The sequence below is a fragment of the Canis lupus genome, chromosome 17 (genome assembly GCF_048164855.1).
Source record: "Canis lupus baileyi chromosome 17, mCanLup2.hap1, whole genome shotgun sequence".
NCBI lineage: Eukaryota > Metazoa > Chordata > Mammalia > Carnivora > Canidae > Canis > Canis lupus.
In genome coordinates this window covers 53,855,233-53,869,045 of record NC_132854.1, presented here as the reverse complement: position 1 = coordinate 53,869,045, position 13,813 = coordinate 53,855,233, and the positions used below count along the sequence as shown (strand labels likewise).

At 47.1% G+C, this 13,813-nt stretch overlaps 1 protein-coding gene across 9 annotated transcripts in view; it reads left to right on the top strand.

Moving 5' to 3' along the window:
- Positions 1 to 13,813, top strand: part of ENOX1 (ecto-NOX disulfide-thiol exchanger 1) — a 548,612-nt gene that overhangs the window by 475,314 nt on the left and 59,485 nt on the right. For all 9 annotated transcript variants that reach the window (XM_072782960.1, XM_072782966.1, XM_072782958.1 and 6 more), the window contains one exon: positions 10,988 to 11,095. In XM_072782960.1, the coding sequence (XP_072639061.1) occupies positions 10,988 to 11,095 (108 nt within the window). The remainder of the gene's footprint in view (positions 1 to 10,987; positions 11,096 to 13,813) is intronic.

The window sequence follows — 13,813 nt, the reverse complement described above, 5'->3', positions numbered from 1 at the left end:
GCCTTGGGCTTAGGTCATGATCCTGGGGTCCTGGGATCCAGCCCTGTGTCAGGCTCCCCGCTCAGTGGGGAGCCTGCTTCTCCCTCACCCTCTGCTCCTGCTCTCGCTGGCTCTCTCTCAAGTGAATAGATTTAAAAAAATCTTTATAAAAAAAAAATGAAAGAAAAATCATGTGAAGAAAGGGGAATAGGTTTTTTAGAGCCTTCCGAACCACGTTTGCATCTGCTTTTCCTGTAGTCAGTAGTCAAGAAATTAATTGACGTATTGCTTTTCAAATGTTAAATTATTCTTCAGGAGACAGTTGTGAGAGGAAAGGAGATGTGGTCTGCAGGTCACACAGCAAGGGAGCTAACCATGCTAGCCTTTGAAATGCTGACCAGTGGTTTCTTTTTTGCCTTTTCACCAATGCTTGTCTATATATATATATTTTTTTCATAATAATGTTCCCTTATCTCAGGATATAGGGCATTTTGACCAGTAACTCCATGGGATTATAAAATGCCAAAACGTATCTGTTTTTAATACAAGTCCCCTCCTAGAAGGATATTCAAGTGAAAGAAATGGTCTCTAAAAACCATGTCTGATGAAACCTGTTCTCCCCTCCCCCGCCCAGCAGGCCAGGGTCATGATCTCCTTCTCCTGCCCGGATACTGGGCTGCTGGCCAGCGAGGTGCCTCGTGTAATTTGAACTCAGAAAGGATCCTTTTTTTAAACATCCTCTTCTCTAAAGGACAAAATTATTTTCCATAATAATCATGAAATAAAGTGAGTAACAATCAGGAAAGAAACGCAGACAGTGACAGTTTCCTATTGATTTTCATATATAATTATGCCTGTGAAACAAAAACTTAAATGGTACGATGAAAGGGGAGAAAAAAAATCACAACCATCTATTCGGTAGTTTGTTTTTTTTGTTTTTTTGTTTTTTTTTTTAATTCAGCTAACAGTCTGAACTTTGATCCTTTGATTACAGTACACGGTATGTACATAACTGTCCAGTAAATAAGTGAATTTTAATACCACCAAGTGAAAAAGATACAGTTCAGGCAACTCTTAATTGTACCACTGATGCAACATTTTCTTTATTCGTCCTTTAGTTTTAAAGCAAACCATTCATTTAAAAAGAATGCGTCTCAATTTTTAAACTACCGTAATTCGGTAATACTTAACATCTGAAGTTTGCACTTACGAAAAATAAGTCCACTCATGGTTCACACCAAGTTCTGTTGTCTAAATCTTAAACGTGGTGATTCTTTCACGGATCCTGTGGAATGAATTGAAGTAGCTCAGGTTCTAGCTCTGAGGCTTTGCAATAATTGTGCTATCTTTATTTCAAATCTACTGTATAAATGTAGGAATACATGTATTGCTAATGGGATTGGGGACGCTGTGCCTGAAGCGAGCTCCAGTGATTCTAAAGCCAAGGCGTGTAGCCGAGCCCCGTGGGTGAGACGTGGGGAGGGCAGGGACGGTTGGCAGTGGGAGCAGAAACTGGACATCTTCCAAATTAGTTTCTACACGGAGTACGTTTGTGAAAGGGAGAGTAATGAAAATGTGCTAATTTGAAGATTACGTATATATTAAATCTTAGCAGCAGCAATTTTAGATCAAAGGATTTTTGTCTGGAAAGGAGTATTTTATCATTGATTTTGTGTAGAATTGCTGGTACATAGTGATAATAAATGGCTGGACTTTAGTTCGGTTTTTTTATTGTTAAATTTTGTACAGATGCCCCTGTTTAGTCCCTGCTGGGGCAGACAGCTCCCGGGGCTTGGCCCTTGACTTGGGCCCCCCAAATCTGCATCTCCGAGCTTCCCTGTGTTTCCTGGCCTCTGTGTTTCCTGGCCTTCAAGAAGACTCTTGAAGCCTTCTATTTATCACTGCTTCTTCCCTTTGGAAAGTTTGCAAGACTCACAGATTTGTGGGTTTTCCCCTCTCGCTAACCGCAGGGGGGATCCCCACTGTTAGGGGCCAGCCCCTGGGAACCTGGAAACCCCCGTACTCCCCAGGGTTAGGCACTGCCTCTCCTCCAGAGAATCCACAGCCTGTGACCTCCCTTCACCCAGCCCTGGGAGATCCCGCTCAGACACAGGCGCCCTGTCAGAGCCTTCCTCATACATTCAGGGAAGGGAACCCTTGCCGGAACCCCCTGCCCCGTGGGGGTGGCTGGGTGCCCCATGTCTCCAAGTCTCCTAGGCCCTTGGAAGCACCCACTTTCTCGCCAGTCTCCCAGAACTGCCTCAGGCTCCCAGGACCCTGGTGGTCATGACCCCAGGGTTCATGGTCTTGAGCGAGGAGAGGGCGGTAAGCCCACTGAGGCCTGGGCTTGGGCTGTTTGGCTCTGGCCGACCTTAGGATCCTGGCAGTGGGGTCAGGGAATAGGGCCACACTGCAGGCGTCCCTTGGCTGTAAATGAAGCCTGATCCCATCACGAGCGAGCCCTTGCCTTTCTGCCTGGCAATGAGAATGGCATTTAAAATTCAATATCAGAAAAGATATTGACGAGATTAAGGGCCTGAAGGAATTGATTTATGAGGAAAGACCCAAGGAATTAAATATGTATAGCCTGGTGTAATAGGATATTAGGCTCAGAGCACAATTTCATTTCTATGATCCAGTGTTCCCGTTATCAGTCATCTGAACCGTGGAGCTCTCTCCTGGAGACGCTTCTCCCCCAGGGGTCACGGCGGCCAAGGCGGAGAGGGGGGCCTCCGTTGATAAAAGGGGCCACGGGCTTGGTCACCCTCCTACTTTGCCGTCAATTGAAGTGCAGTTTCATCCCCAGGTGGAAGCAGATGACATTTTAAACTAGAAGAGATTTTGAGTAGTCTTACCACCTTGTGTGACAAGAAAATTCAGGCTAGTTCAATTCCATCTTTTTCTTTTTTTCCTCCCCCGCCCCCCACCTCCCAAGGAGAAAAGTGAACGTTGTTGCTACCAGGTGGTAAATGACTGTCCTTCCCCTGAGCCAGCTTTCTCTCCTCTGTCAGGAATGCTGTTAGATACCTTTGCCTTCAGGCACAGCCTTGCTCCTAATGGTATGATGATATGCACTTGGTTTCCTGTGTCTCGAACTTTCCCTTGCCATCAGGGGGTTGGCTCAGGCTTCACAGGGCTAGAGGCAAAGCAGGCCCAGGCGACTTCATCCGCTGGACCAATGGCTAGGACGTTCCCTAAGTGGGGCTGAAATCAGGGAGAATGAAAACAGGATCGGGAGGGCAGGGGTGTGGAGGGTACCTGTGTGGGGGAAGAAGCAGCAGTAGGCTGTGTTGAGGTAGCAGGATCTCCCCAAGGGAGAACGGGTTGATGGATGCATCCTGTCTCCTTAGGGCAGGACAAGGAGACAAGGATCTAGCAGAGCAGGCCCGGGGTGGGGTTCAGATCGCAGGCTAAAGTAGAGAAATCAGGGCGCCTGGGGTCAGTTGGTTAAGCACCTGCCTTCGGCTCAGGTCTTGATCCCAGGGTCCTGGGATCAAATTCCACGTTGGACTCCCTGCTCAGTGGGGAGTCTGTTTCTCCCCCTCATATTCATGTTCTCTCTCTCTCTCTTTCAAAAAAAAAATAAATAAAATCTTTTTAAAAAATAGAGAAATCAGACTGGAGACCAGCTGCACAGACAGGGTGATGCGGGATGCTCGCAGGCTTTGCCATGTAGCTTATGTAGTAAAACAATCGCTGGGATTGGTGGATGCAGAGACAGTCCCATCTGCCACGGCCTTGGGAAGTCCCCAGACCTCATTTCCTTAGGTGATACTTTACTGGCCCCAAAGGCATATCCCCGCGGAGGATCTGAGCATCTCATTTACAGGAAATTGATGGAGATGGAATATACATTTATTAAAACTGAATCAAAAGTGCAAAAACACATTTAAATTTAAATTGATGACCCTCTATGGATTCCAGTATTTCCAGATTTTTTATGCATGAATATTCAGTGGCTCATTTCTAATAAATAGAACAAATCCTGATTCAAAATGGAATCCCCTATGCCTGTATTTTCCTAATACCTAGGGAGACTCTACTGGTCATAGCCATTATTGGAGTGTTTTGTGCTGTCCTAAAATCAGTGCGCTATTTACGGGTCCTCCCAATTTGATGCTGACCCTCACCTCAGCCCAGCTGCTCACCAATCCTGCCAGAGATCCCTGGGCTATCACTAATTCTGTGAGTGTCAGCTCCTAATGGGATGTTGCTGGTACACTTCATATAGAGAGTATCTGCTCTATTGTCTGTGACTTTTATGGAATCTAACCTTCTAACCTGCTAGCTATATCAAAACTTCACCTTGATAGCAAAATTTAAGGAAAAAGGACAAGGAAGGGGCTGCAGTTTGAAAAGCGAAGTTAAGTCCACCATGGGGTTCACAGAAGTACACACAAAAGCATGTCTCCACCAGCCTAGCTTTTAAGTGGAGGTGAATGCCTTAGGTAGACGTTGTTGCTAGGACGATTCCAAGTTTGGCATGTCTTGATTTCCATTTTAAACTGATAGTGCGGTGTGGCTGTCAGGGTAGGAACCATGGTTTAAGACAGGAAAATTGAGATGTGCAAGTGGTAGGTCTCTCCCAGACAGTGTGGCCTTGGCTTCGTGACTTAACCTTTGTACGCACATAGTTCGCCCATCTGTAAAAATGGAAATGTGACCTCACTTATTCTGGGGCTCCAAGTAACATTTGTAATGCTCTTTGGGTTTGTCAGACAGAAAGACCCATTACACACTGAAGTCTGCATCCCCAAAGAGCATTACAAACGATCCTATTAAATCGGTGGCCTGGAAATACCAAGATGCGTCAGGTACGGCACGTATTTACCTGCTATTGTCTGCCAGAGTGTGCGCACTTGATTGGCATACGGATAATTGTCTAATTGGAACACACTCAATTGTAACCACCAAAAAATGTAATAGTGCATCTGTTTAATGTCATACTCTCCAATGTTAAATTAAAATTATGCTGCAGTCAGCCAATCCAACCGAGAGACTCTCCTGATTAAGTTCTAGCTGCCTGTGAACTTCTGTAATTGAGGTATTTTCGTATTTAAACATTCAGACTAGAGAAGAGATGATACAGTCTCATACATTTCAAGTGAAGAAGAACCGGAAAGGCTGACTTAAATTATCTAGCTTCAGACTACCTCATTGTTTTTACAGGACATCGAGGCAAATGAAGAACAGCAGTTTTGACTCACCACCACTGTTTTGCATACATAAATATTAGATTCATGAGTTTATGCTTTGTAAACAAAAGAAAACATTAATCTGGAAGAATGTAGAAGACAGTCTAGGGGGTGTTGATTTTCTTTTTCCTCTAGTGGTGGTTTGGGTTTTTTGTTTTGTTTTTTATTGTTGTTGGTTTTTTGTTTTTTTGTTTTTTATTGTTGTTGGTTTTTTGTTTTTTTGTTTTTTGTTTTTTTTTTGTTTTTTTTTTTTGTTGTTGTTGTTTTTTTGGTGGAACATGGAGAAGAAATTACAGAATTACACATTCATTGAGTGGATTGCCTTAGCCTTTTAAGAAATAGTCCCCATTAGATTAAGAAGGATAATGGGTCTGCCGGAGTAATGAATGAAAATGTCTTCCATGGAACTGCTGTTCTCTGAAAGCTCCATATATCCTAATGTGTCCCCATATGTCCGTATGTGTCCCTATGTGTCCCTATCTCTACAACAATGAATCACCCAGTGACAGACCCACAGGTAGTTTTTGTTATTGTAGTTGTTTTGGTTTTTGTCCCTGTGTATGGAGTTTTTTGTTTTGTTTTTCTACTAGATCATGGCTTAATCCCATAGAAGTGGGGAAACCAGAGCAAGCATTCATTCCTTTCTTCACTCATTCATTCAACATCTCCTATGTGTTAGGCACGCCCTAATTACTGGCCCTACCACTGGTGGATATAGTCTAGTTGGGGAGATATGTAGGACAGGTAGTATTGTATACTACGTGCTTTGGGAGCAAAGACGTTAGGACAATTAACTTTGCTTGGGTGATTGAGGGAGGTCTTTATTGCAGAAGAACCCAAGGATACTGCATATGGTTTTGCAGGTTCTGCCCTAGACAAAGGCACCAGGCCAAATGGGCAAATGGGAATCAAATCAAGCCCCGACTCCCCTGCCTAACCGTGTGCCCTGGTGAGGAGTATCGGCTCCCTATTGGATCCAGCTGTTTTTTATTGTATACAGTCATCACATGGGTGGTGCTCATCTGAAATGAATAGCCTAAAAATGAATAGGAATCTGCCTAGCAGAATTCTGGGAAGTGAGCTTGTCACAGAGTCATGAAAGGACCTGGCACAACTAGGGAAGGATGAGGTCAGTGGTTTGGATTTTGTCTAATAGAAGCTGAGGAACCAAAAGAATCTTTAAATTATTATTATCAAAGTATAGTTAACACACATTAGTTTTAGCCATACAACATTTTTTGGTGTCGAATTAGGTAAGTTCTTTGTATTTTGGACACAAACCCCTTATCAGCCATATCACTTGCAAATATCTTCTTCCACTCAGTAGGTTGCTTTTTGGTTTTGTTGATGATTTCCTTCACTGTGCAAGAGATTTTTATTTTGGGATAGACCCAGTAGTTTATGTTTGCTTTTATTTCTCTTGCCTTAGGAGACCTATCTAGAAAAATGTTGCTATGGCCAATGACAGAGAAATTACTGACTACCTTTTTCTTTTCTTTTTTTTTTTAGGAGTTTTATGGTTTCAGGTCTCCTATTAAGGTCTTTATTTTTTTTTAAATATTAAGGTCTTTAAATCATTTTGAGTTTATATTTGTGGATGGTATAAGAAAGTGATACAGTCTCATTCTTTGCATGTGGCTGGCTGTTCAGCTTTCCCAACACCATTCACTAAAGAGATTGTCTTTTCCCCATTGGGTATTCTTGCCTCCTTTGTTGTAGATTAACTGACCATATATGTATGGGTTTATTTCTGGGCTCTCTGTTCTATACCATTGATCCCTGTGTCTATTTTTGGGTTGGTACCATACTGTTTTGATTACTATGGCTTTGTAGTAGATCTTGAAATCTGGAATCCTGGTCCCTGCAGCTTTGTTATTCTTTCCTAATACAACTGTAGCTATTTGGGGTCTTTTGTGATTCCATTCACACTTTAGTATTATTATTTGAGTTCTGTGAAAAATGCCAAACCAATAATATTTTTTTAAGTATGGGAGCACTTTTATTTTTAGATGGCCAGCTCTCTGAGGAGCATAGGGCGAATGACAGGGGAACAAACAGATCCAGAGGGGAGGAAAGGGTTGCCTTAACTATCACCATGAGGATGGGAGAAAAGGCAGAGGAATGGGCAGGGAGATTATGAAGGTGATGAAAGGGCTGGGGTGGATTTCAGGCTTTTAACTCTGGGTTCCAGGGGAGCAGACTCAGGCAGGGGAAGAGAGGTGTGATAATAGGGTTTGAAACACTGTAAGTTAAGGATCTAATGAGTAGTAGGAGTGAGGCAGAGGCTGTAGAGTCAGCCTTCTAAAGTATAAGCACATGAGATGTGCAGTTGAAGCCATGGGTGTGAACGGATCACCTGGAAAAGGCATGGAGCAAGAAGAAAAGAACCTGGCATGCTGGTCGGCCAGGAGAAAAGCAACGGAGATTTCAGCGAACACAGTGTGAGTAGGGTAGTCTGGATGGAAGTCACGCTGTAGTAGAATGGAGTTTAAATGAGCGTTAAAGGAAAGAGTGGTTTTCATCCCAGTTGCACACTAGAATTATCTCTTAAGGTTGTTGCTGTTTTCTCTTAAGGTATCATTGCCTAGATATTCTGAGTTCATTGCTCTTCTTGAGGACCCAGGAATCAGGATTGTTGTGAAAAGTTTCCCATACTTGGGGCGAGCTCAGCTGGTTAAATGTCTGCCTCTTAGTTTCAGCTCAGGTCATGATCTCAGGGAGGTGAGATCGAGCCCGTGTTGGGCTCCATGCTCAGCGGGGGTCTGCTTAAGATTCTCTCCCCCTGCCCGTCCCCCAGCTCACACACACACTCTCTTTCTCTAAAATAAATAAATCATTTTTTTAAAGTTTCCCATATTTAAGAACCACTACCCTTGAGTAGTCTTTTTAGAAGTGTAAATAAACCTCAGCAGCTAGCAGGCATATGATGCGATGTTTAAAATCACAAGGAGTTAGAGAAGTACAAAAAAATTTTTAATGAAGAATCTGTGTATTACTAGATACATATTAGAACTCTCTGACAAATATTAGAAAGCTGAGTGGGTAACACTAAGTGTTAGTGTGACTGTGGGACACAGGGGCTCTTGCACACTGCTGTGGGTGGGTTATAGAGCCATTCGGTAGAGCAGCTTTGGCAAATTGACATCCTAGGCACACCCTATGAAGCAGTGGTGCCACTGCTGTGTATGCATGCCAGGGAAATCCTCCTGCAGGTGCATAAGGTAATGCACACCGGCATGATCCACTGCAACCTTGCATGGGGTGAGAGCTAGAGGTAATCTGAGTGGCTCTCCCTGGGAGAGTGAATTAGGGATAACTGGGTGGGTGCACTCCAGAGGATATTATGCAGCTCTCAGAAGCAACAGGGTAGATACGTACACATTAACATGGACGGATCTTAAAAAAAAAAAAAAAGAGGCTTAGTAAAAGCATAAATAACAAATACGACGGCATCACATAAAAAATGCATACTGCCCAAACAACAATATATATTTTAGAAAAACACATGCAAATAAAGAAGATAGAAACCAGTGAAAGTGGTTGCCTATGTGTGAGAAGGAAGTGGGGATGACAGAGAAGACATTTTATTTTAAAAAGTGTGAGCCCACAGAGATGAAAAGTATGGCATAGGGAGCATAGCCAGTCGTGTCATAATAACACTGCCTAGTGGCAGATGGCGACCACACTTCCATGTTGGGCACGGAACAGTGCATACAGTTGTCAAGTCACGGTGTCATGCACCTGAAAGTAACCTACCTATGCGTCAACTATTCTTAAGTAAGATAGTTTTAAAAAATAAATAAATAAAATTTAAAATAACGAAAAGTGTGATCCCGGGATGCCTGGGGGGCTCAGTGGTTGAGCGTCTGCCTTCGGCTCAGGGTGTGACCCTGGGGTCCTGGGATCAAGTCCCGCAGGAGACTTCAGGCGGCACTAAACCACTGAGCCCCCCGGGCTGCCCAATTTGGCTTATTTTTAAAGGCAGTTTACGGATTGGATCTGAAACCTGCCCACTATGCTATCCCATGGGAGTCCCAGCATCAGGAACCCCCCCGACACTCTCCGGGAGCTGCTGGGGGGCTGGGCAGAGGCACTCCCTGCTCTTCGGAAGCAGTCATTTTAGGAACTTGTCATGGTGCCCAAGTACTGCACTGGCTCCCTGGTTTCTGTACCTCAATCCACTGATGCGCTTACAGCACTAGGGGAGCCGGGGGGGGGGGGGCGTGTATCCCCTGCGTGTGATTCTCACGTGTGCAGGCACTGCGTTTTTAGGAAACGGCAAGGAAATCATTGTTTATGCCAGGAGTGTGGTGGGGGAGATCCAAAGTAGGTCCCTAAATCTAAATCCAGGGCCAGAGGAGGGAACAGAACCAGCAAGCCCCAGGGAAAGCGCAATGTGTTTTTCTGAGTGCTGCGTACTCCCCACAATATACCCCCCTAAGTTTTGGGGGGGTGGTTTGGGGGGGTTTAAGATTTTATTTATTTATTCATGAGACACACACACACACACACACACACACACACACACAGGCAGAGGCAGAGGGAGAAGCAGGGCCCCATGCAAGGAGCCTGATGCGGGACTCGATCCCGGGTCTCCAGGATCACACCCTGGGCTAAAGGCAGGCGCTGAACCTCTGAGTCACTCCCAGACTAGGTTTTAAAGGTTTAACTTCATCCTCCCAGCTGGTGGGTTGACGCATGGGCCCTCCGGCGCCAGCGTTTGCTGGGGCCTTGCTAGTGAGGCCTGGCCAGGCGGCTGTGCGGCCAGCTTGCCCAGGCCCCAGAGAAGCGGCCTGGACGTGGGACACAAGCCACCTGCTCTGTGGCGGGAACGTGCAAAGGTTCTGTGTCATCAGCGTGGCGCTCTCGAGTGGCTGACACCCAGCAGGGCCGCAGGGACTCGGGCAGGCGGGGTCAGCCTCACCCTGAGCTGCAGTGGCCAGGGCACGGGAAGCTCAAGGCAAGGCTTACAAAAATCCCTTCAGTGGCCCTGCTTAAAAATAGCAGTGCAGGCCATAGCTTAGTGTTTTGACAGCTTATATCAGCAGTTTTCTCGGCTGATATATTGATTGCAGTTTGGACTTCAGTCCTGCTGATCTAATAAAACATCACCGTCATAACAGAGAGAGTAAAAGGATCCTTTGTGGTCCGAGCCACCTGGGGAAGTAGCTTTGCAGAGCTACTCCTACCGTAAGGCTGGCTTTCCCGTCTTAACGCAAAACGATGCGGCCTTGGCCAGGTTGACTAATCACATCGAGCTTGTCTTTTCTTTTATTTTTTTGTTTAAGTTCTTTAGCTACCAAACATGTTGTCTGTTGACATTATTCTGCATATATAGATTTTTTTACAAATATGCATTTGTTTGAAGGGATAGGATGGGGCGTCTTCACAAGTACCTACCACCAGGGCACCTGGGTGGCTCAGAGGGTGAGCATCGGCCTTTGGCTCAGGGCGTGACCCCGGAGTCCTGGGATCGAGTTCCGCATCGGGCTCCCTGCAGGGAGCCTGCTTCTCCCTCTGCCTGTGTCTCTGCCTCTCTCTGTGTGTCTCTTATGAATAAACACACACACACACACCTAGCACAAACTTGTTCTTGTGCCGTGGGGTCCCAACAGCCTAGTAACAGGTCAGAACCTGCTAAGTGATTGGGGGTCGCGGGGGCAGGGGGGGCAGGCAAAGGTTCACTGCTGAAGTCCGGATGGAGCTGCTAAGACACGCGAGAACCTTCTCATGTGTTTGAATGGATCTTTCTAAGATCCTGCAGTCACCTGGCCTTCCCATCCCACTTACCTTACGTTTTCTCCCGTTGACAGCAATTGCTGACCATCCAGGAGGAGTTAAACAACAAAAAGTCAGAACTGGAACAAGCCAAGGAAGAGCAGTCGCACACGCAGGCGTTGCTCAAAGTCCTCCAGGAACAAGTAAGTGAAAGCAGTAGCTCCGGCCTGGGCAGCACCCCCAGCCCTGACACGCACACACGCACACACGCGCCTGCAGCCCGCCTGCCGTGCGCCCAGCCCGTTCCCTCTCACATCTCCCGCAGCCCCGCTCCATGGGATTCGTCGGCCCTGCTCACTCCCAACCCCCACCCGAGCCTGCCCCAGCGACACATGAAAGTTTATTCCAAACGACAAATGAATTTTGATGAGGTTTTAAGGTATTGGAGATGCAGATGTATTTCCGAGGCAGCAGCTGGGTTCCTCTGAAGTGTGATGCGTTTGGCCCCCCACCTCCCCCCCACCCAGGCCACTCACGCAGGCATATGAGTAAGAACGGCTGCTCCACGGGGACGTTCAAAGGAAAAAAAAAAAATCTTCCCCATGCATCAGGGCACTTATCTGACCACACTGAGCAACAAACCTTTTATATGAAGTTTGTAAATCTGACCGTTTCATCCTGGCTTTCTTTGATACTGAAGTGTGGCCTGACATTGATAAGTGGATTTGAAAGTATTGTCTTACAGCAGGTAAGATGGATTGCTCGGCGGTGGAGAGAAACCTAAGCCTGGTGTCTACACAGGAGAGCTCTTGAAATGCTTTCCTATTACCGGCCTGCCCCTGCTGCCAACAGGGTCACGGATGGTAATTGGGAGGGGGAGAAACAACCCCCCCCAAAAAAAATCACATACAGTAACCCCAACCCTTAGGGGTAATCAAATTTAGCTTGTTTTACATTTTTTCACCCGCGGGGGCTTACGAGAAGGCTTGTTCGTACAGTAGAAATAACTTCAAAAGTGCTATTTCTACGAGCACGACGTTGGGAGGCCACAGGCAGCTGTGTGCTCAGTCACTTGACGAGTGGTGTTTAGATTTTCGTGGCTTGGGAGCAGGAAAATAAGGTCTCAGTTCCTCGCCCCTAAAAAGCGTTAAGTGACTTACTGGCAAGTGAAAAGGGAAGATGTTGGCTACTTCGGAGGCTTTGGAGGAAGATGCTGCAGGAGCCCAGGGATGATAGGCCCAGTACAGCTTCAGTGATACAGACTGAGCTGGAATCTGTAGGGTTTGGGGGGGAAACTCGTTCTAACTCAGACTGTGCCGTGACTAGCATCTCTAGGAGGCCCCACATCACTGCAGTGGCTTTCCTCCTCTACCTTCTCGAGACTTCCAGAAGACTAGGCCTGAGGTGGTCCACGTTTGCTCCTGATCGGACACAGCTCCAAGCTTTGCTCTTCTGTCCTGTGCCCAGTGCCACCGCCTCCTGGATTTGCTGGGCCGGGGAGGGGAGGGTTTCTCCTCTCTCCACACGACTCGAGTCCTTTCTGCATGTTGTCTCTTTCGACATCATGCTGTCGCATGTGTGACAGACAACAGCACAGGGAGAACGTGACTTTTACCTGCCCAGATGGACTCGCTTTATCGCGGCCGTCCAGACCCAAACCTGCAGTGCCCCTGGGCCATGCCTGTATCTTGATTTAAAGTCCAAACCCCAGTCCCAAAAACAGATTCCGGGTTTTGCAAGAAGCAGCAGGACATTCCTGTTCTGGGTTCTTGGGGAGTGAAAAGCGCACACACCGGCAGCAGTGAAACAGCCCAATCTCTGCTACTTAAAAAAAAGAAAAAAAAATGGGGAGCATGAGAGAAGACCCAAAACAACTAACTAAAACCATTAAGGAAGTAGAAAATATGACTTGGAAGGCCTCATGTTTAAGTCTGCTGGGCCGACTTTAACGGGGTGGCTCTTTTCAAAGACATCAATCAGTACGTTCCTGCGAGGCCAGTGACACGCTGCGACCGGGTGCATGTGGCTGCATGTTGCCGGCACCAGGCTGTTTCCCCAAGAGCCCCGAGCCAGGTGCCCCTGTCATCCTTGCGGTTGGGAGCACACAGGGGACACATTCATTCCATCTCCTTGGCAGCCAAGCACCCACACCCGGACCTACATTTGAAAATGCACCTCTATCCCTCCAGGAGCGTTGCCCCGGGGAGGCTTTCTTGGGACTGGTGTAGGGTCACTACATGGTGTAAATGCTTTCTGGGCGCCTGCATAGACAGGGCCTAGACGGATAGCATCACTCCAGGAGAACGTGACTGCACGCGCCTAGAGCCTTGCTATCCTGCACACACACACACACACACACACACACACACACACATGCACACGGGAGAAGATACACCTGGTACTTTGCTTTTCAAAATGATGCCATTTTATGGGAATTCTAGAAAGGAAGATGAGGTCAGGAGGACAGACCCTTACCATCAGTAGGCCCTGCTCCATCCCGTCAGGGGAGACAGGATTATTCCCCAGGCTCTCCAGAAGATTCCCAGCCTTCCCTGTTTGCTAGGATGAGGCTTCCCCAGCCCCTTCAGGCCCCACCGGCTCCTGATTTCACCCCTTTCCCAAAGGTGGCGGCATCTGACATCTGGAGCTTGTGCACAAGCCCGGGTGTCATCAGATGAGACCTGGTCCTCTGCTGGGGCGGGGGGAGGACGGGCAGAGGCCAGGGAGGGCCCAGCCTGCAGGTGGCAGAGGGAGGAGGGAGCGGCAGCCTGGGGCAGGAGGAGACGGGGGGATCAGTCCCGGTGGATGGGGGGGCACGAGGGGAGCCGGTGGGCAGCATCCAGAGCCAGGGCGACGTGGAGTGGCGCAATGGAATGTGCTTGGGGGGGGGGTGAACCCGGGAAAGTGGCACCGGCCCCCCC